This window comes from Entelurus aequoreus, linkage group LG14 (genome assembly GCF_033978785.1).
Source record: "Entelurus aequoreus isolate RoL-2023_Sb linkage group LG14, RoL_Eaeq_v1.1, whole genome shotgun sequence".
In the NCBI taxonomy this organism is placed as follows: domain Eukaryota; kingdom Metazoa; phylum Chordata; class Actinopteri; order Syngnathiformes; family Syngnathidae; genus Entelurus; species Entelurus aequoreus.
Window position 1 is genome coordinate 20,136,167 of NC_084744.1, and position 23,828 is coordinate 20,159,994.

A 23,828-nucleotide genomic window follows, 5' to 3' on the forward strand; every position below is an offset into this window, starting at 1 on the left:
CAAATGATATTAAACCGTGTGTTAATCACAGAGATGATTATTTACTATAATAATATGCTGCATAAGAAGGTACTTCTAAATAACTCAAAAAATAAATTAAAATCAAATTATGTCGTGCTAACATAAATAAACTAAATTAATCACAAATATGTTAATCAAAGGGGAACTGTATTTATTGTTTTATTTGGCCTATTATTTTCAATCCTTATATAAGACAAAAACACGTTGGTTTTTTTAAATGCATTTTAAATTGTAAGTAAACGTTAGCAAAAGTCAGCTAACAAAGAAGCCAACGGGAGTTCCTCTATTCCACCTTGTATAGAGCGCTCTAAAAACATCCAAACACTTCCATCTGTCGTATGCTGGCATGTTGTGGTGTTTGCGAATCCATCGACGCGGAGGACCTCAGTCAGCTTGCAGGTAAGAATTAATATTTAATTTATAGATTACGGCAAAAACACAGGAAAACCAAGCGTGCCACCAAGAGTTACACATGACACCAGAATATAAAGGAGGAGTGATTAAGGGCCGAAAACAGGCGAAGACGCTAATCAAAAAACAACGCAGGTGCAAATCATCAGCCACCTAGCAACAAAAAAACGTAAGCAAAGGAGCAAATGAGCACTGAACTAAGGAAAATAATACTTAACAAACACAGAATATGACCTAGTGGGACAAAGTACCCCCCCCCCCCCCCCCCCCCCCCCCCATTCAAAGGACGGATTCCAGATGTCCCAAACCAGAACAAAAAATAAAAAATTAGGCCAAAATCATGGGAGGGTGGCGGGAGGCGCTGGCGGCGGGTTACCAGGCTAAATGTCCTCGATTCCATCTGGGACAAGTCAGGTGGCGGCGGCGAGTTGAATGCCGTTGCAGCTGGCGAGGGTGGCGTCCATGCACTGGCAACACCTTTGGCCGACAAGAAGGCGGAAGTGAGCAACTAGAGAACCTCAGCAGCTAAAGAGTTTTACACCCAAATCCTGGGCGTCGTTGCTGATGGCGCGCAGGGCGTCCATGAATTGGCCACATACGTAGCCGAAGAGGAGGCAGGCCCTGAGCGCCTGATGGACGCTCTTGCGCCAGGCAAGCAGACCGCTGGGCTGGTGGTCGAGCCGATGCAGACTGCTGGGCCGGTGGCGCCATTGGAAGACCCACTGGGGTAGCTGGAGCTGACTGCTGTGCCGGAGACGAGGCAGGATCTGACAGGTGCCGGAGGCGAGGCTGGAGCTGGCGGTAGACCCACTGGAGAGGATGGTGGCGTCGGCGGAAGACCCACTGGAGAGGATAGTGGCGTCGGTGGCAGACCTACTGGAGAGGGTAGTGGCGTCGCCGGCAGACCCACTGGAGAGGATAGTGGAGGCATCGGCCATGTTGGGCATAGCGCAGGAGGCGGCCCGGCCGCAAGAGGTTGAGGATCTGGAGGCCTTGCAGAAAAGAGCTGTGCCCCCCCTCCCCCTCAAGAAGCGGATGCCAGGCGCTCATTCCTTCTGCCGTCAGAGAGACCAAGGGCAGGAAGTGTGGGTTCTAGAGGAAGGTTCTTACTTCCTCCTTTGCAGGTACCCCACATTGTTCCTTTTTCTCAATGGCGCTCATCGAGGGCGGACACTCCCCTTTCCTCTCCCTTATCTCTCCTGCTTGCTTCTTTGTCTTGTCTTGTCGAGTCGGTCACGCACGTCTTCCACAGGTTGGACCAATAGGTCGCTGTGGTGATGACCGTCCCGTCCAACGAGGACACCTTCCAGTAGTCTGTGGGCAGGGTGGAAGACGTGAAGATATCCAACTATTCGGAATTATGACACCAGGACATCTGCAGATTGGAGTAAGCGTTGCTCCGGTTTGTCGACAAATTGGAAGTTGCTGGCAGTCTTCAAAGTACCCCAAAGCTGCCACAAATGATTGGAGGATGCGGGCAGAACTGTGGACTCTTTGTGAATTGGAGTGTAGTGTAGTGCTTCTGTATTAGTTTGATCATATTACACCTATACTGGCTCACCTGCAGGGGCGCTGAAAATGGGGGGGTAAAGGAGACAGATTCTAGGGGCCCATGATGGAGGGGGGCCCAGAGAGGCCCCTAATGATGATGAAATTATAATACAGGGGGCCCTGTAAAGATTCTTTTCATGGGGCCCAAAATCCCTAGCGGCGCCACTGCTCACCTGCACTGGCTTCCTGTGCACTTAAGATGCGACTTTAAGGTTTTACTACTTATGTATAAAATACTACACGGTCTAGCTTCATCCTATCTTGCTGATTGTATTGTACCATATGTCCCGGCAAGAAATCTGTGTTCAAAGAACTTCAGCTTATTAGTGATTCCCAGAGCCCCAAATAAGTCTGCGGGCTATAGAGCGTTTTCTATTCTGGCTCCAGTACTCTGGAATGCCCTCCCGGCAACAGTTAGAGATGCTACCTCAGTAGAAGCATTTACTTCTACTGAGTGGAGAGGTTATAAGGTGACCACAGATGATGCGTTAGCTGTTCAAAGTCGGGACCCGGGGTGGACCACTCATCTGTGCATCAGTTGGGGACGTCTCTGCTCTGCTGACTTGGCTCCACTCAAGATGATCCCCTGCTGGCCCCACCATGGACAAACATAACCAGGGGGGGATGTCGTTGTGGCTTGTGCAGCCCTTTGAGATGCTCGTGATTTAGGGCTACATAAATACATTTTGATTGACTTTTCCAGGGTGTACCCCGCCTTCCGCCCGATTGTAGCTGAGATAGGCTCCAGCGCCCCCCGCGACCCAGAAGGGATTAAGCGGTAGAAAATGGATGGATGGATGGATGGATGATTGATTAATATTAATGTGTGACTTTTTATGACTATATTAGCCTTTTGGTGATGTACCTATTGGATGACATAGCAGAGCCTTGCTATGACATAGTAGCTTCCTGAAAATGTAGCCCTGCGGAGCAATTAAGTTAAATAGTTATGTTGTATTTATTAATTTAGAGATTATGCATGATGTCCTGCCCTTCAATTGGAAATGATTAGTCATTCACTTGGTCAATATTTCAGTTTCCTGAAATGAATGAGTGATGTACCCGAAACTGGACTTTGTCGCATTGCTTCTACTGAAGCTTACTCATTATTATTCTTTGTAGGGGTACACAAAGGAGCTATTTTGGCATTACCAAAATGTAATAACTAACTCCCAGCTGAGACTTTGATTACTGTTTGACTTGCGCGGCCCCCTGTGACCATCCTTGGCCATGAGAGATGTCCTATCCGTAAATCATCTCAGTGAAAACACTTGTCCAAAGTGTAATTTACCTGCCTTGGGGGTGATTGTGTTGAGCACCTTCAATTCTAAAAGCAGGCAAATGTCCGGCTTGCAGATTCTGGCGTTTCTCAGCGGCCTCGGAGGACTCGGGGCCACGATTGGTGCCACGGTGTCCAATGAATGGAGAACCACCAGCAGGGCGTCTTCTGTCATCACGGCCACATGGGTGCTGCAGGGACTGTGGAACAACTGTGCTGGGAACGCCATCGGGGCTCTGCACTGTAGGCCGCATCACACTATCTTGAACCTGGATGGTGAGTGCCTCTGCTTTTATCATATACATTTATACATATATCTCAACACAACACAATCTACAAAAGTGCATTGTGCATCTGCTCTTTTTCAACGTAGAGCATCTCTTAGTGTGGGGTACCTTTACAAAAGGTGTACTTACCTACTACTTATTTGCTATTGCATTTCTTTTGCCTCATTTGACTTATTACATTTTGTGTTTTTTAATATATAAATCAGTAGTCCTCATCCTGTATTAAACATTTTTATTATTTATTGTACTGTTAATATATTAATACACTAATATTAGTATCATGAAAAGGTGATAGTAACAGAAAAAATAATGATATTTTACACATAAGTATGCATGTCATTATAAACATTGTTATAAACTTAAAATATTTGTATTTACTATTATGTGTGTATATATATATATATATATATATATATATATATATATATATATATATATATATATATATATATATATACACACATAATAGTAAATACAAATATTTTAAGTATATATATATATATATATATATATATATATATACATATATATATATATATATATATATATATATATATATATATATATATATATATATATATATATATATATATATATATATATATACTGTATAGAGAGAGAGAGAAATGTCTGCCTCCCGACTATGTACATATACAAGTATATAACGTTATATGTAGCCTGTAGCATGTAGCAATGCTAATGCTACAGTACATCTATAACATGTCTGTTAAGTCTTGGACTATGAGGTATAATAATAACTGGACAGGACACCAGTGTAGCAGCAGTGTGTATACTTTATACTCTGAATGTGAGTCCGGGAGATCAGTCAGGCATGAGCAATCAATCACCACAACAACAATGCAGTACACTCAATCGAACCACGAGTACAGTACATCACATCCTCCTTTCTTAAGGAAAAAGGTTAACTTTTCAACTGCTGAACAAGAGTGCAAAAATAAACAATGTAGCATGGACTCAAACATCATTATCACGAACAGCTATGCCACACCTATTCTCTCCTTTGTCGTTTTTTTTTTTTTTTTTTTTTTTTTTTTTTTTTTTTTTTTTTTTTTAGCAACATAGTGGCAAAAAATGAACTTAGGTAGAGCACAGAAACAAAATAAAAAAAATACTCATGGCATGGAAAAGTCCACGTGTGCTGTGTGAAAAGGTTTTAAGAGTGCGGGGTTCCTGTCAATGTGTTTCATGCAAGTTTAACGTTTAACTGTGTGATTGCCAAGCATGTGTTTCTTCTTTGGGGTCAGAGGTTCCAGAACATGGCCCACCGGTGGAGCACAACCTTCAGCGTTGGCTCGTGTCATAGTCTCTGTACCGCGCAGGCGGAACGACAGCCCTCCCAGATCTGGTGTGGCGTGTAGCGCCGCACGTGCCGGACTGGGAGTTCTGGTTGTTCAGGGCCTCAGTGGCGGGTGTCTCGTCCTGCAGGGTCTGTGGGTCATCGTACACAGTCTCCGGCTGGTCGACGGACTCAGGATCAGCATTCTCAAGCAGACTCGGATGAATTCTCCTCAGGTGTCGTCTGTTTCTCCTGAAGATCACGCCTGCCGGTGACTCCACACAGTAAGAGCGTGGCTCTACTCTCTTGCTTAGTACAACAGCAGGTTTCCAACCCTGCCTCGTCTTCATGTGCACTGTGGTCCCAGGAGTCAGTTCAGGCAGTGGCCTGGTGCCCACATTATAGTACTTCTCTCTTTGAGTCTGCAGTTGTCGAAGTCTGTCATGAACGTCTTTAGGAGTTGAAGGTTGCAGCACAGCACTGGTGCGCGGGAGAGGGCTTCTCAGGACGCGTCCCATCAACATCTGCGCTGGGGAGACATCCAGGCCCGTCACCGGTGTGTTTCTCAATGACAACAAAGCCAGATGTGGGTCAGTCCCTGTTGCAGCTGCTTTCTTCAGTGAGCGTTTCACAGTTTTTACCATATTTTCTGCAAGCCCATTGGCTTGTGGGTATCCAGGGCTAGAATGTGTCAGCTTGATGCCCCATTCTGCAGCAAACTTCTGCATCTCACAGCTTGCAAAAGGAACATGATCACTCACCAACTCTTTGGGAATCCCATGTCTGGAGAAGACCGACTTCATCTTTTGTATGACCGAGTGGGCTGTCTTATCTGGTAGGTTTAGCACTTCTGGGTACTTTGTCAAGTAGTCTACAATCAGGAGATATGACTGTCCATGCAGCTCAAATATGTCAGTCCCCAGTTTCAACCATGGCAGTTCAGGTATCTCGTGTGACTGGAGAGGTTCCCTTTGGTTCTGTGGCTGCAGTTGCTGACATGTGGCACACATTTCTACTTTCTTCTCTATGTCCTGTGCCATTCCTGGCCAGTACAGGACCTTCCTGGCATGGGCTTTCATTCGCTGAACACCTTGGTGTGCAAGGTGCAATCTATCCATGATGACGGCTCTCATGCTCTGGGGAATGACTATCTTATCAGCCGCCATTACTACACCATCTTTGACACTCACTGTGTGACGGATAGGCCAGTATTGGTGTAACATGCCGTCACAGCGTTGTCTCCTCCCTGGCCAGCCTGTCTGGTGTGCTTGTATCACTGCCTGCAACACCTTGTCTGCTGCAGTTGCTCCCTGGAGTTGCTTGAGCATGTTTTCACTCAAGGCATCTGTGGCCTCCATGGCATACACAACCTTCTCCTCGAACAGGTTCTCCGTGAGGTCATCGACTCGTCCTGTCACCACAGCGCGAGAGAGTGTGTCCGCGACATGCATGTCAGTTCCTGGAGTGTATGCAATTTCTAGATCATAGCACTGCAGCTGGAGAAGCATCCGCTGTAGCCTTGCTGGTGCTTTGCCCAGATGTTTCTTGAAGATCACCTCAAGAGGTTTGTGATCCGACTGCACAGTCACTGTTTTCCCATATATGTACTGGTGGAAGCGCTTGGCTGCAAACACAATGGCCAACAGCTCCTTCTCAATTTGAGCATAGTTCTGCTCTGTGTCTGTCAATGCTCGGGAGGCATAGCTCAGCGGGAAGCCTTCCTGTAGAAGACACGCCCCCAGTCCATCTTTAGACGCATCTGCCTGGATTGTCAAGGGTTTGTGCTGGTCATAAAACTTGAGACTTGGGGCACGAATCAGAGCAGCCTTCAGGCTTTCCAGAGCTGCATTGTGTTCATGAGCCCACTGCCATACTGCGTCTTTTCTCAGCAGCTGTCTCAGAGGGGCCGTCACTGTAGCCTCCCCTGGAATGTACTGGGCCAAGTACCGTGTCATTCCTAACAGTCTCTGTACACCTTTCTTGTCTTCTGGTGCTGGCATGTTGGCAATGGCGGTCACCTTGGTATCATCTGGTTTAACGCCCTCTGGCGTGATGATGTGGCCCATGTATCTCACTGTGTTGATTTTGAATTGGATCTTGTCCTTGTTGAATTTGACATTGGCAGCTTGTGCCCTCTCCATGACTTGCTGGAGGATGTTCGCGTGCTCTTGTTCTGATGATGCAGCAATTATCATGTCATCTGCTATGACATGTACACCCTCAATGTCGCCGAAGGTCTCACAGTTCTTCTGCTGAAACACTTCACTGGCTGACTTGATGCCAAATGGCAGTCTCTTGAAGCGGTACCGGCCCCATGGTGTGTTGAATGTACACAGCATAGACGATGGCTCATCCAGCTTCACCTGCCAATATCCATCCTTCTCATCCAGAATGGTGAAGATGGATTTCCCTGCTAGTTTGCAGCAGACATCTTGTGGAGTAGGAATGGAGTAATGCTGCCTCTTAATGGCCTTGTTTAGGTCTTGAGGGTCCAAGCACACCCTAAGTGAGCCATTTTTCTTTTCTGTGATCATCAAACTGCTCACCCATTCTGTTGGGTCATTCACAGGGGCTATTACATCTGTGTCCACTAGATGTCGCAGCGTGACCTTCAGTCTGTCCATGATAGCCAAAGGAATCTTTCTGCACCCATGTACTACAGGTGTCACAGCAGGGTCAGTGTGTATGTGATGTACACCAGGGAACTCACCCAGCCCGGTGAAAACTGAAGGATACATCTCCTGCAGCTCCTCTTTTGTAGACGGAGTCCTCTTTAGCTTCTCTGTCGTGGCTGGGCATCTCTCATGAAGTGCATCAATCCGTTTCACCAGTCGCAGTTCCTCACTTGCCTCTCTGCCCATGATTGGCACAGCTGACTGGTTGATCACGAAGAAGTCAAGCTTGGCTCTAGCTTTAGCAGTTTCACACATCAGTGACACAGTCCCTTCAGGTCTGAGGCGGTTCCCCCCATAAGCTACCAGCACTGTTCTTGTGGGCTGTAGCTTTATACGGCCTGGAAATGTCTCTACAATGGACATAGGCAGCACATTCCCATCTGCTCCCGTGTCAATCTTGAATTTGACCGGGACATTCATAACACTAGCCATAGTGTACCATGCAGTGTCTTTGCTTTTAGTGACTGCATTCACATCCACACATGACACAGTACCTATAAACAGTGAATTGACATCCACTTCTTCATCCAGCTCAGTCTCCAGGTCATGGACACCACGTCTTGTTGTTGTGCCTGTGCTATGTGTCAGGGTGCCCGTCCTGTCAGTGGGTGCAGAGCACATCCTGGCAAAATGGTTTTGCTTATTGCATTTGTGGCATACAGAACCGTAAGCAGGACACTGGCGAGGTTCATGTGTCCTCCCACACTTGTTGCATTGTGCACTCCACTCTCTGTTTTTATTTTCTGTCCTTCTGTCCTTGTAGAACTTCCTTTTCTCTGTGTGAGCTGTAGCTCTATTCATGGCTTGGACGTGTGACTCACCAGTGGCTTGTGTAGGTTGCATAGCTTGCATCTGGCTCCTTGCTGCTTCGGATGCTCTGCACAGATCTACTGCTTTCCCCAGGGTTAAGTCTTTTTCCCTCAGCAGCCTTTCCTTCAAAGATGCATTGTTCAGGCTGAACACCAGCTTATCCCTGATCATTTCGGTCTCACTTGCTCCAAACTCACAGTTCTTACTTTTCTGGCGCAGTTCTGTTACAAACTTGTCAACTGAGATCCCATCAGCCATATTATGAGACCAGAACTGGTAGCGCTCAAAGACAACATTTTTCTGTGGGCTGCAATATGTCTCAAAAGCCTTGAGGATAGCATCCATTTTCTTATCATCACCATCAGCAAAAGTGAATGTGTTGAATACCTCCAATGCATCTTCTCCAACAGTGTGCAACAGTATGGCCACTTTAATTTTTTCATCCTTCTCAATGGCTCCAGAGGCTGTCATATACAGTTGAAAACGTTGCTCCCACCTGCGCCAATTCTCAGCTAGGTTCCCAGAAAGAAGCAGAGATGACGGTGGTTTGAGCTGTTCCATCTCCGGGATGCTAATGCTAGCTGCGGGGCTTGCTAGCACATCAAACAGGTCCTCTTCACTCGCTCTGCAAATCCGTTAAAGTCTCCGTGAGATCAGCTTGCCTCAAGTGAAGAGTCAGCCACTTCTGAGACCATGTTAAGTCTTGGACTATGAGGTATAATAATAACTGGACAGGACACCAGTGTAGCAGCAGTGTGTATACTTTATACTCTGAATGTGAGTCCGGGAGATCAGTCAGGCATGAGCAATCAATCACCACAACAACAATGCAGTACTCTCAATCGAACCACGAGTACAGTACATCACAATGTCATTACATTTGTCCATCAAGTAATCGGTTGATAGTTACACAAAAAAGACTGTTAAAATGTGATATAAAAAGCTGACAATGTATGCTAAGTCCTAGCTATTTAGCTGCATGTAGCAATTTTAATGCTACATCGCTAACGTATCATTACATTTGTCAATAGCGTTATCTATAAATAGTTAGACAAAAAAGACTTAAAATGTTATATATGGGACGGCGTGGCAAAGTTGGTAGAGTGGCCGTGCCAGCAATCGGAGGGTTGCTGGTTACTGGGGTTCAAGCCCCACCTTCTACCATCCTAGTCATGTCCGTTGTGTCCTTGGGCAAGACACTTCACCGTTGCTCCTGATGGCTGCTGGTTAGCGCCTTGCGTGGCAGCTCCCGCCATCAGTGTGTGTGAATGGGTGAATGTGGAAATACTGTCTAAGCGCTTTGAGTACCTTGAAGGTAGAAAAGCGCTATACAAGTATAACCCATTTATCATATTTATTTATTTATTTATATAAATAGCTAAAAAACAATGTATGTTAAGCTCTAATGCTTTAGTTACACGTAGCTATGCTAATGCTACATGTAGCTAACTAACTCTTTAGCTACATGTACAGTGTCCTACTTTTTACTGGCTAATATCAATGGTCAGGATGCTACATGCTATCATTACAAATTGTCATATCCTGTATCTACTGTTATTGTATTTACAGCTTTATCGTATCCACACTTGCCATAAATCGTAGGAACCATCTTCATGTAAATGTAGTTTCAGGTCAATCCTTTTGTATATTTGCTTTCGGACCGAGGCAGGTTTTTTTTTAACCGAGCTCTGTGCTTCATCTACTTCATGCATCTCTTCATGAATCCGGTCATTTTGTATTATTTCAAAAATGACAATAAAATATTTTTCTACTCAACTTTTATGAGATCATGTCAAAGCAGATTAGTTATTTTCATGTTATTTATGAACTTGGACTAATTCATGCACTTGTAAATTACTCGAATGAAGGTTGACTTGAAATAAATGAGCACAAATGCTTGCAATAATGTAATGCAAGAGCTAAAGGCCATGCAGTCAATGAATAATCCTTGCTACGCTCTGACAAATATTAAGTATTGAATCATCAGTGACAGCATGGTGGTGACACATTCACTCTGTCCCAGCATGACCACCAAAATATGTTTGTTTTATTTAGAAGACATGTTTTGATATTTGTTGTAAAACATTATGGTTAGATCAGCTCAATAGCTTAACTCAGTACACAAACATCAAAGAAAGTAGACGATCACGATGCAATGTATCCCCCAGGCCCAGGGCATCCTACAATTGTTTATGATACTGTGCAAGTATATATATATATATATATAAATACAAAACCCAAAACCAGTGAATAATATCATCAAAAGGTTCAGAGAATCTGGAGAAATCACTGCACGTAAGCAGCAAAGCTGAAAACCAACATTGAATGCCTATGACCTTCGATCCCTCAGGCGGTATTGCATCAAAAAACAAAATCAGTGTGTTAAGGATATCACCACATGGGCTCAGGGACACTTCAGAAAACCACTGTCAGTGACTACAGTTCGTCGCTACATCTATAAAGTGCAAGTTAAAAGCCATTTATCAACAACACCCAGAAACGCTGCCGGCTTCTCTGGGCCTGAGCTTATCTAAGATGGACTGATGCAAAGTGGAAAAGGGTTATGTGGTCTGACGAGTCCACATTTCAAATTGTTTTTGGAAACTGTGGACGTCCGGAACAAAGAGGAAAAGAACCATCCGGATTGTTATAGGCGCAAAGTTCAAAAGCCAGCATCTGTGATGGTATGGGGGTGTATTAGTGCCCACGGCATGGGTAACTTACACAGCTGTGAAGGCACCATTAAGGCTGAAAGGTACATACAGGTTTTGGAGCAACATATGTTGCCATCCAAACAACGTTATTATGGACGCCCCTGCTTATTTCCTCAAGACAATGCCAAGCCACGTGTTACAATAGTGTGGCTTCATAGTAAAAGAGTGGGTACTAGACTGGCCTGCCTGTAGTCCACACCTGTCTCCCATTGAAAATGTGAGGTGCAATATGAAGCCTAAAATACCACAACGGAGACCCCCGGACTGTTGAACAACTTAAGCTGTACATCAAGCAAGAATGTGAAAGAATTCCACCTGAATAGCTTCAAAAATTGGTCTCCTCAGTTCCCAAATGTTTACTGAGTGTTGTTAAAAGGAAAGGCCATGTAACACAGTGGTAAAAATGCCCCTGTGCCAACTTTTTTGCAATGTGTTGCTGCCATTAAATTGTAAGATAATGATTATTTGCACAAAAAAAAAAAGTTTCTCAGTTGGAACATTAAATATCTTGTCTTTGCAGTTTATTCAATTGAATTTAAGTTGAAAAGGATTTGCAAATCATTGTATTCTGTTTTTATTTACAAAGGTGCCATCTTCACTGGTTTTGGGGTTTGTACAATAATAAATCATCTCAAACTTTAAACCGGTTCAGAAAATGGCATTATTAACACAAAGAGATGTTTCCTCCTTAAACACTCTCACAAACACGAAATATTAGCATGAGGCAATTGAGTTAGTGTTTGTACTATGTCTGCTTGTTTTACAAAAGCAAATGCTCTCTAGTGCCGGGTGAAAAACATTGACGTTGGTAACAGCTGTGGCTGTAGGCAACCTCCTGATAGTCATTAACTCCACAGGTGTTTGAAGCTCCATGAGTCCAGTAGCTTTTATGTAATATTGATTGTGTAATACTCAGCTGCTGGTGTGAAACTTGTGTGTTACACTTGCTGTACTGTTATTTACAATAAACTCAGCAGCAGCATCAATGCTGAATGGGTAGTTTTCTCCTTACCTCTATTACTTCATTGGTTCTGTCGCATCTGTGTTGTGCAATATAATATAACTTCAGTGGAACCTCGATTTACCAACTTAATCTGTTCTCGAACAGGGTTCGCAAATGGCAAAGTTTGTAGAGTGAAGAAACTTTCTCCATAAGAAACAATGTAAATATGAATAATGGATTCCAGCCTTGGCAAAAGTCTATATTTTGGTAAAGGTTTGTACACGTTGAACAGTGCTTTTATAGTACTGTACATCAAACAAACTTGCAAGCCAAAATGTTAGCTCCAAGCATCGCCGTCATTAGTTTTTGATTGCACAGTACAGTACATATTCCGTACAATTGACCACTAAATGGTAACACCTGAATACGTTTTTCAACTTGTTTAAGTCGGGGTCCACGTTAATCAATTCATGGTATGAATAGAATTTGGCGTAGCAAATGTCCCAGTGAACCTGTCAGATCCGCCCAGAACATCTGGTCTTACTCGCTAGCATTAGCTTATAGCTAAAGAGCGACACAACTTTATTTTTCGACCATTGGAAAGAAGAAAGTGAGTGTGAAGGACATTGCTGAGAAAAAGAAGTGGATGATAGTCATTGAAATCATCAACCATCATTGGCGAAACAATTCGAGCGTATCACTGCTAGTCTGCACCTTTCTTATGCAGTCATTTATTTTATTTTTAGTTGTCCCGTTCTATTGATGTTGTTGTTGTATACTATCGCTTTTGTATTGACACTTATTCTTCATCACTTCTTCTTTTTTAGTGCCCTTGAGAGTGTTTTAGTTACCCTTTCCTACTGTAATTTGAGCTAAGTTTGTCAAAAACTAGTGTAAGTCTAAGTCTAAAATATGGAAAAGCTGCTGATGGTGTGTTTGACAGAGAAGTAGGAGATACCGTAAAAGTGCACAATCCAAGGGAAATGTTGTACATTATTATTACATTACTTCATAAATGTATGTTAAAAAGTTAAAGTACCCATGATTGTCACACACACACTAGGTGTGGCGAAATTATTCTCTGCATTTGACCCATCACCCTTGATCACCCCCTGGGAGGTGAGGGGAACAGTGAGCAGCAGCCGTGGCCGCGCCCGGGAATCTTTTTTGGTGATTTAACCCCCAATTCCAACCCTTGATGGTGAGTGTCACGCAGGGAGGTAATGGGTCCCATTTTTATAGTCTTTGGTATGACTCGCCCGGGGTCTGAACTCACGACCCACTAGGCTAATGAATGATTATGTAATGAGGGCGAGAGGTATTGTTTTTTTTAGATGTTTTTAAACATTTTTTGCTACATTTTATATGTATGAAAAGTGGTATATACATTTTGTTTGATTTGATAAAACTACTGTAGTTTTCAGTAGTACATTTTGTTGTATTGTATTTATAAATTTTTATTTTTTAAAGTTATTTTTTTTCTTTTGAAAAGGCATGTTCCGTGTTAAAATTGTGCTGTTTAGGTTTATTAAGTTTATGCCGAACAATTTAAATGGGAGATGTTGATTTGAGAGATATGTTTTTTTGCGTTAAGAGCTCTATCACAGAACCAATTAACGTCAAAAGTTGAGGTACGACTGTACTTGTTAATACATGACCATGTGGTCAAAGAGAGGTTTGTTTACCTTTACACTTGTTGTTAATGTTATAGAAAATGCATTATGTTTGTTAAAAACTACTGTAAGTCTTATTCTAAAATATGAAAAGCCGCTGATGGTGTGTTTGACAGAGAAGCAGCTAGAAGGAGATACCGTTAAAGTACACAATCCAAGGTAAATGCTGTACATTATTATTACATTACTTCATAAATGTATGTTAATGAGGGCGAGAGGTACTGTTTTTTAGATATTTTTAAACACTTTGTGCTACATATACAGTATGTATGAAAAGTGCAATATACATTTAGTTTGATTCGATAAAATTACTGTAGTTTTTAGTAGTACATTTTGTGGTATTGTTTTTATACATTATTTTGTATCTAAAAGTTAGTTTTTTTCTTTTGAAAAGGCGTGTTCAATGTTAAAATTGTGCTGTTTAGGGGTGCCTAGCGCCAATTAAACAGATGCCAATCAATGTAAATGGGAAACGTTGATTTGAGAGATACATTTTTTGCGTTAAGAGCTCCATCACAGAACCAATTAAGTTGTACTTTTTAATAAATGACCATGTGGTCAAAAAGAATCAGAATCAGAAATACTTTATTAATCCCCGAGTGGAAATTAAGATTTTTAGCACAATCCTATTCAAGATCAGACAAACATTACAGGGAGACAGAACAGAATCGCTGAGGGGTCTGCCAACTTCCGGCGGCCCTTACAAAAAAGTTGCGAAACAGGTAAACGCTGGGGGTGAGAAAAATAACATTCAGTCTAAGCCTGGGACCTTGGAGAGGGGGTCCAGACTGAGGCCAAGGGGGAAAAAAACGCATAGCCATAGCACACATAAGCATGTGTGTAAGAGGGAAACATCAAAGACATTAAAAGAGCAGAGCTGATGCAACCAGCCATTTCTACATACAGCTACAAAAGTAAAAACAACAAAAACAAAACATATACACTGTGGTGGCCTCTGCGGTGTTCCACGCCATCGTCTGCTGGGGTGGCGGGAGCATGGCCAGAGACAGGAGTATGCCCAAAAAAGCAAGCCAGAAAGCCGACTCCACCCTCGACTGCCCACTAACTTTCGGCCAGTGTCCAGTCCACATGGATGAGCGAGGATACGTCCAAGGAGACCGAGGTGTCCGATACCTGATCATTCAGCCAAGACATTGTGAAGCTTGTCCGTCCCGGCGCTCAGCGCCAGCGCCGCAGCCCTGTCTCTTCATCCGCATCTCCTCCAGTCTCTCCAAACTGACTCTGGTGTGGCAGAGACCAGTGTTGGGACTAACTCGTTACAAAGTAACACGTTACTGTAACGCCTTTAGTTTCGGCGGTAACTAGTAATCTAACGCGTTATTTTTTATATTCGGTAACTCAGTTACCGTTACTACATGATGCGTTACTGCGTTATTTTAGGTTATTTTTTTATGTAGTATCGGCTAGAAACAGAAGATCTGAGTGTGTTTTATTGGAGCGCTGCAGTGTCGTCCTTCTGAATCTCTTGTGTCACAAGCCGGAGGCGCCTTTGTGTGTGTCTGGGTGTGGGTGTGGGGAGGGGAGGGGAGGGGGGGGGGGGTTGTGCGCAATACAGCGTAAACCGTTGACCAACCAAAAAGTAACCCTAGTGTTCTGTGGTTACTTTTTGGTTGGCCAAGCGGACCTGACGACAGGCTGTCCTCATTCAGGTCCGCATGGACCTGGAGGGGGCGTGCCTTAAGTCCGGCTGGAAATCGGGAGAAATTCGGGAGAATGGTTGTCCCGGGGAGAGGCACTGAAATTCGGGAGGGTTGGCAAGTATGAGATATTCTCACGTCTTTTCTTTTGTCGAGCACAAAGAAAATAACATTTTAGTTAAATGTAAGTTGTGTCTTGGATCAAAGATCCCGTCTACTGCCCAAAACAACAATTCAAATCTGCCTGGTTAGGCTTTGTGTATGTCAGGTGTGCCTTCCTTAGGTGAAGCCAGTTTTACAGCTATGTTGATATTATGCTGTTTGTTACTTATGTATCTTATGTTGCAGCTATTTAAAATAGTTTTGTCAATTTTTTCTGGCCTGAAATAAATTGGCCCTTTGAAACATATCTTTGTCTTTGTGTGTTGTATGTAGACCACATTTCTTAGCAGAGTTCAGTGATGCAAATGCATGTCAAGTTGATCAACACATTGTATTATTCTCCAGTGCAATAACAGTACTGAAATGAAGGCTAAAAGGGCATTAATGGGAGCTTTAAAAAAAAAAAGAAAAAAAAAAAAAGTAACTAAATAGCTCCTTTTCATAGTAATGCATTACTTTTTGGTGTAAGTAACTTAGTTAGTAACTGAGTTACTTTTGAAATAAAGTAACTAGTAACTGTAACTAGTTACTGGTTTTCAGTAACTAACCCAACACTGACACAGTCCCAAAGTGTCCTGAACCAAAAGGCAAAAAAAACTTCATGAAAAAAAACAAGAGGGAAACATCAAGAATACAAAAGGATGACACAAAAGCGCAGAGCTCCTGCCACCAGCAGCCACTACAGTGGTGCCAATTTGAAAAAAAAGAAGAAAAAAAAGAGACAAGGAGAGGTTTGTTTACCTCTACACTTTTTGTTAATGTTATAGAAAATGCATTATGTCCTTTGCAATATGTGTTTTGCGTCACAGGACTGTTTTATTTGAAAAAAAAAAAAGGACCAAAAACAACTGTCTTGTGCAGAGGACGCTGCTTTTCAGGATGCTATATAGTACAAATACTTTTTCAACTTTTGGAAATATTAGCCTCTTTTCCAATTTCTGCCTGCTTCTTGTCGATTGTAGGTAAATAAAGGCGCCGCTGTAATTACAGTAGATCACAATATTCATCATCACGAGTCACAGTTTCGTGAGGATCACATGACCGAACGGCCCGTCGGTCCAAACTCCTCCTCGTACACTAGAACAATCCACCACACATTAACCATCCATGGCCACATTTTGACCAGTCTGGGAACCATTAATCAAACTTTGGTCGCCGCCGACGTAATCCGAGCAGTCGCAACAGAGCAGTCCGAGCAGTATGTATCAGGAGATCCTGGCTTTTGCCCTCGCCACGTCGGGATGGGTTCTTGTGTCCTCCACCCTGCCCACAGACTACTGGAAGGTGTCCTCGTTGGACGGGACGGTCATCACCACAGCGACCTATTGGTCCAACCTGTGGAAGACGTGCGTGACCGACTCCACCGGGGTGTCCAACTGCAAAGACTTTCCGTCCATGCTGGCGTTGGATGGTCAGCTTTTTCCTTCTTCGTAATGCTTTTATGTTCTGTTGTTGTGACATCCGTAGAACCACCGCAGCGGACATTTTCTTTCGCATTTCAGACGTTATGCAAAACACAAATGTCCACTGCAGAGGACGCTGGTTCTCAGGGCATTGATATCCTTAAATTGAAGCGGATTTGTGGTCAATGGGATCAATCCTTAAAATGTGTCATTATTTAGCTGCACTTCAAGGAGCTTCAAGGCTATAAAGAAGACTAACCGTGAGCCTCGGGCGCTTTCAACTCACGGCTCACTAGTTCCGAGCTAATGTTTGCCTCCAAATCACATCTAAATGGGCGCTCAATGCCGCAAAGTCCTCTGAAAACAACCAACTTGTGACAAATTGTACTGCATGCTTTATGTGTGTGTCGTGACCCCTGTGTGTGTGTGTGTGTGTGTGTGTGTGTGTGTGTGTGTGTGTGTGTGTGTGTGTGTGTGTGTGTGTGTGTGTGTGTGTGTGTGTGTGTGTGTGTGTGTGTTGTATTGCTCCCCAAGGAAAAGTACCTTCTATATGAGGACCGGTGAACAAGTTAGGACATAAATCATGGTCCCAGTATGGAAAATCAATTGCATCTAATAGAGTCTGTGAACATTGCTCCAAAGTCAGGATTTTTTGTTGATTTAATGTGCATACAAAATTACACATTGACAGGTGCAAAGGCAGCAATACTGTATATGATAAAACAAGACGGCAGCTAAAAGACTTCCCTATTCATCCCCGAAAAAACCGCCAGGTGAACAGCTGACTTTTGTCATAATTTTGCCAAGTAAAATTCATATTATTATTTTAATATTGCCAACATTTTTAAGTTTTCTTATAAAATAGTGACTTGTCGAGTAAGATTACGACTCTTTTCATAAAATTATCAAAATGTTAAGCTTTTCTGGTAAAATTGCGACTGTTATTGAGGAAAATTCCAACTTTTATCATAACATTGCACAAATGCTCAGTTTTTCTTGTAAAATGTTGACTCGCGTTGCGTAAAATGACGACTTTTATTATAATACTGCCAAAATTCTAAGTTTTTCATGTGAAATGATGGTGACCTTTTTCTTGTAAAATTCCAACTCATTTTTCACAACAAGCTTTCTTATATCTGCATAGTGGGTATATATTATTAATGTTGTAAATACAAATCTTTATATATCTAGAAAGGCTGGTCCTACAGAGGTAGGCATTTTTTGGAGGTCTCAAGAAGGTTACAAATACAAGTATATATGTGTGTGTGTGTGTGTGTGTGTGTGTGTGTGTGTGTGTGTGTGTGTGTGTGTGTGTGTGTGTGTGTGTGTGTGTGTGTGTGTGTGTGTTCTGGCAATGCTTACTTAATGGGGACATCGCTCTGTTTACACAGTCACCTTTAGGGGACCTCTGACGGTATGGGGACAAAAAAACAGGTCCCCTAAAGGGAAACCTTTTTTAAATGATAGTCAGATCCATTCTGAAGATAACCAAGTGATTTTTAAGCTTTGGCCCATAAAACATGTTTACTGGTTAGTTTGAGTGTGAGACATTTGCACAGCAGCCCCCTCATCGGGCTGTAGCTGGCACTGCACTCGCTGTACGCTATATCCTTCTATATATGGTAGTTGGAGTTCATTACTGCTAAATAGCAGTTTTCAGTAATGTCACGGAAGATGCAGGATTTGCTTTAACATTTAAGTGGTGAAACTTCCTATAAGAGGACAGCTGTAGTGCTGTATTCTGAAGATCATGTCATATTTAATTTGAACTTCTTTTTTTTAAAATGGTCCTCTGTAGTCACGTACAAATTTGTGTGAATTATGCAAAATTATTTAAATTTGGTCCCCATGAACCATATTAACTCTTTTCCCCCAGGGTCCCCAGTAAGAATGGTCAGCACATTACTTCATCAATCCAGAGATTTAAAGACGTGTATGAGCTAACTGGACAGTGGCCATTTTACCCCCCCAAAAATGTATGCCTCCACAACCTGTAGAAAGGGTGGTCCCCACAAGTGATGCTCAAAAACTTGGTCCCCATTCCAAATGATAACCAGTATGTGTGTGTGTGTGTGTGTGTGTGTGTGTGTGTGTGTGTGTGTGTGTGTGTGTGTGTGTGTGTGTGTGTGTGTGTGTGTGTGTGTGTGTGTGTGTGTGTGTGTGTGTGTGTGTGTGTGTGTGTGTGTGTGTGTGTGTGTGTGTGTGTGTGTGTGTGTGTGTGTGTGTGGGTTCGAAGGCTACATCCAAGCCTGCAGGGGATTGATGATCGCTGCAGTCTGTCTGGGCTTCTTCGGGACCGTCTTCGCCCTGGTGGGGATGAAATGCACCAAGATAGGAGGAAGTGACAAGACCAAAGCCAGGATCGCGTGCTTTGCCGGCGTCAATTTCATTCTCAGCGGTAAGACAAGAACGGCTTTGCCGTGAACAACACAAGACACAAGATGGCCGAACTCGCTGCAGTCAAAGGTCATGGCATCAACGAGAGCACTTCTGAGTTACTGATTATTATTGGGTTTCACAACAGCCACTGAGTGTGCAGAGCAGGCTTTTGCACAATTCCCAATTTAAAAAGTTAAATTCATTTAAAGGATTGGAATTAAGCTAAAAAATTCCTTACAGGCAAGTAACATTTCAATTGTTGACGCTTCTATTTTGTAAACAAGTGTCCATCATAGGAAACAATGGAAAGAGAAGTCATCTGTTCCATGGTCAAACTACATTACTAACCGTACAGGCACTGTTTTAGGAATCAATTAGCATTCTTTGCCGTCATAATACTGTTACAAAATACTTGGGCAGCGCAGTTAGTGCGAGAAGGTCCAGCTTCGCACATAGTAACACACAAGCTATACATACTTAATAATAAGTCTCCTTAAAAAATAACATTTGTTAATACAAACAGGTATAAAATAAGTATGGTTGCATATTACTTACCGATACAAAATCTCCAATGTAGAAGCGTATTAGAAAGTATCCAGTAACAAACGTGTTCGCATCATTCAATTTACAAACCCCAAAACCAGTAAAGTTGGCACATTGGCCATCCATCCATTTTCTACCACTTGTCCCTTTTTGGGGTCGCGGGGGGTGCTGGAGCCTATCTTAGCTGCATTCGTGCGGAAGGCGGGGTATACCCTGGACAAGTCGCCACCTCATCACAGGGCCAACACAGATAGACAGACAACATTCACACTCACATTCACACACTAGGGCCAATTTAGTGTTGCCAATCAACCTATCCCCAGGTGCATGTCTTTGGAGGTGGGAGGAAGCCGGAGTACCCGGAGAGAACCCACGCAGTCACGGGGAGAACATGCAAACTCCACACAGAAAGATTCCGAGCCCGGTGTGAATCGTAAATAAAAACAGAATACAATGATTTGCAAATCCTTTTCAACTTATATTCAATTGAATAGACTGCAAAGACAAGACACTTAACTTTCGAACTGGAAAACGTTATTTTTTGAAAATATTAGCTCATTTGGAATTTGATGCCTGCAACATGTTTCAAAAAAGCTGGCACAAATGGCAAAAAAGACTGAGAAAGTTGAGGAATGCTCATCAAACACTTATTTGGAACATCCCACAGGTGAACAGGCTAGTAGTTTTCTTATCCGGAAACAACAACACCGCAAATGTGTCCAGTGAAAAAACGTCCGACTGAAACTCTAATAACTAAAGTTCCTTGGGTGGAAAATGTAAACTCACTACGCCGGTATGTTTTAGCACTTTTATGCCGAGTTTACTGACAGATATAAGTAAGAACTTTACACTACTTTTATATTAGAAATGGCAACAGAGGAGGATGAATGTCACATAACAAGACGAAAAAGAAAAAGAAGAAGCTTATCGACTCGCAGACTCTTACAATTTTTCAGGATTTATGCAGATCCCAAATGCAGATCAGCAGGTACCAGAAAGTAGGAAAAGTTGCTTTTGCATAATATTGCAAAACAAAACGCCAGATTATGTCTTACCTTATGCACACCATAACAATACTCGTATGTTTAATGCGCCGACAATCCTTCAAGCGATGCGGCTTCATAGCTTACCAAAGTCGTACTAAAACATTTTGATAGATTTTTGAGCGCCGTGTGTAATGTTCTATATTTTCAATGGAACATTTAAAATGTTGGTGTTGTTTACTTGAGACATATTGCAATCATAGTACAGTCTATACGTATCTCTTATGTTTGACTGCCATCTACTGGTGACACTTATCTTTACACCGTGTACCAAATAAAATAGCTTCGAGGTGAGTAACCTCAACCAAACTTATTCTTTACATTAGGCGCACCGGGTTATAAGGCGCACTGTCGAGTTTTGAGGGAAAAAAAGGATTTTAAGTGCGCCTTATAGTCCGGAAAATACGGTAGGTTGACCTCCCACTGGCACAACATTTCGAGCATTTTGTAAGTTTGCTCTGACGACTGAAATGTGTTCCACCAATCTTCTAATGTACTGCTATGACACCGCTCGTTCAGGTTGAGCACACATTTACTAAGTTGTATTCATATATATATATGTATATGTACAGTTATATGTATATGTACACTATATTGCCAAAAGTATTTGGCCACCCATCCAAAGGATCAGAATCAGGTGTCCTAATCACTTGGCCCAGCCACAGATGTATACAATCAAGCACTTAGGCATGGAGACTGTTTCTACAAACATTTGTGAAAGAATGGGCCGCTCTCAGGAGCTCAATGATTTCCAGCGTGGAACTGTCATAGGATGCCACCTGTGCAACAAATCCAGTCGTGACATTTCCTCGCTTCTAAATATTCTGGGTTTGGAAGTTGCCAGGAGAACGGTACATTTCGATCTGCATTGTGCCGAATGTGGAATTTGGTGGAGGAGGAATTATGATGTGGGGTTGTTTTTCAGGAGTTGGGCTTGGCCCCTTAGTTCCAGTGAAAAAGAACTTAGAATGCTGCAGGATACTGTAGTGGAAGGTCCAGGTTTTAAATGAGAACAAAAGTGGATTTAACACAAGAGTTTTATTTTACTCATAATTAAATGGTACAATGGTTGGATTGAGTTGTCGAGCACACAGACAGTTTTCCCCGGGCGCGCCTGTCAGCATTGAATGAAAAAAAGCTCTCGCCTTGGTTTGACTTCGTCATTTTTATCTGTTTTCCTCGTGCGTCAAGGTCCTGTTGTTTTCGACCTGTTTGTTCCGCAACATCCTTGAATCCCTCAGTCATACTTAGACAATCAAAACATTTTGTAGAATGGTCAGACCGACTCCATATTCAACTTTTGCCTACATCTGGTCCTTCAATGGTTTAGAATAGAAAAGAATGAAACGAGCAGACATTCTTGACAGACACAAAATATAGTTCAAAGGTCAGAAATTCCACTACAATACCAAAACATTTTGGACAATTCCATGCTCCCAACCTTGTGGGAACAATTTGGAGCAGGCTACTTCCTCTTCCAACATGACTGTGCACCAGTGCACAAAGTAAGGTCCATAAAGACGTGGACGACAGAGTCTGGTGTGCATGAACTTGACTGGCCTGCACAGAGTCCTGACCTGAACCCGATAGAACACCTTTGGGATGAATTAGAACGGAGACTGAGAGCCAGGCCTTCTTGACCAACATCAGTGTGTGACCTCACCAATGCGCTTTTGGAAGAATGGTGGAAAATTCCTATAAACACACTCTGCAACCTTGTGGACAGCCTTCCCAGAAGAGTTGAAGCTGTAATAGCTGCAAAAGGTGGACCGACATCATATTGAACCCTATGGGTTAGGAATGGGATGGCACTTCAAGTTCATATGTGAGTCAAGGCAGGTGGCCAAATACTTTTGGCAATAAAGTGTATATGTATATGTATATGCCATATATACGAATTAGTGTTTCCTCTAAAAGCTAAGGTAGCAGAGGTGTAAGGTCACATAAATGATGTGTTTTCTTTATCTGTTTGAATTACCCACATTTCCCTTGTACTGTAGATGCCTGTTACTCTCTGCAGTTTATTTTGACAGTATTAGTAATGACGTGTGTGGTTTCTCCCCCAGGTATGTGCTCACTGTCGGCATGCTCACTATACGCACACAGGATAACGTCCGAATTTTTCAACCCGATGTTCGTGGCACAGAAGTAGGAGGCATTTCTTACCATTGAACACTAATCAGCATGACGATCCCAGCATGTGAAGAGCCGCTCTGCTTCCTTCCAGGTATGAGCTGGGAGCAGCGCTATTCATCGGCTGGGCAGGTTCCGTCCTCTGTGTTCTTGGCGGAGGAGTGCTCTGCTTCTCTGTGGCAGACTGTTGCAAGAAAAGGTCAGTCCCACAAGGATAAACGCTACTAGGATCCAACACAGGATGTTTATGTTCATGTAGTAGATCAACAAAAATGTTTTGCAGTAGGGTTATTAATCTATGCTGTGTCTTTGAACGCCTCGCAGCCACACAGACTACACCTACAAAGGCGCCGCCTCACATTCTCATATCTCCTCGTACCAAAGAGGAAAGTCTATAAGCCAGCGGCCGCCTCCTGACTACAGCAGCTCCTCCAGGGCCCCAAACTTCGATAAGAACGCGTACGTGTAAATGATGTGAATATTAGTAATGTCATCATGGAAGATGCTGTGAAGAAACGATAACAGCTTGCTGGAGGAACACCTGGTGGATTAGTTACCACTGTTTGTATATTTGTAGTCCAACACAGCAAAAATTACTTTTTTGTTTGTTTTCTAGTTTAAACCTTTTATACAAAACCCAAAACCAGTGAAGTTGGCACGTTGTGTAATTCGTAAATAAAAACAGATTACAATGATTTGTAAATTCTTTTCAACTTATATTCAATTGAATAGACTGCAAAGACAAGATATTTAAAGGCCTACTGAAAGCCACTACTACCGACCACGCAGTCTGATAGTTTATATATCAATGATGAAATCTTAACATTGCAACACATGCCAATACGG

The 23,828-nt window shown here is 42.8% G+C and overlaps 1 protein-coding gene across 2 annotated transcripts; it reads left to right on the forward strand.

The window, feature by feature from the left end:
• The first annotated feature begins 3,324 nt into the window (after positions 1-3,324).
• On the forward strand, positions 3,325-23,815 carry LOC133664500 (claudin-10-like). 2 transcript variants are annotated; one of them, XM_062069169.1, is made up of 5 exons: positions 3,325-3,538; positions 19,121-19,282; positions 22,916-22,997; positions 23,077-23,181; positions 23,307-23,815. In XM_062069169.1, exons 1-5 carry the CDS (start codon positions 3,325-3,327, stop codon positions 23,449-23,451), a joined length of 708 nt encoding a protein of 235 aa, XP_061925153.1. In that variant the 3' UTR covers positions 23,452-23,815. The 2 variants fall into 2 exon arrangements, with proteins under 2 accessions (XP_061925153.1, XP_061925154.1); XM_062069170.1 differs by lacking the exon at positions 3,325-3,538 and adding an exon at positions 16,682-16,892.
• The last annotated feature ends 13 nt before the right edge of the window (positions 23,816-23,828 follow it).

Bases quoted from the DNA above. Each gene is read 5' to 3' on its own strand.
- LOC133664500 (XM_062069169.1), top strand. From the start codon at position 3,325: ATGTCCGGCTTGCAGATTCTGGCGTTTCTCAGCGGCCTCGGAGGACTC. The intron at 3,539-19,120 runs GTGAGTGCCTCT...GTGGGTTCGAAG, and splicing joins CACTATCTTGAACCTGGATG to GCTACATCCAAGCCTGCAGG. The intron at 23,182-23,306 runs GTCAGTCCCACA...AACGCCTCGCAG, and splicing joins GCAGACTGTTGCAAGAAAAG to CCACACAGACTACACCTACA.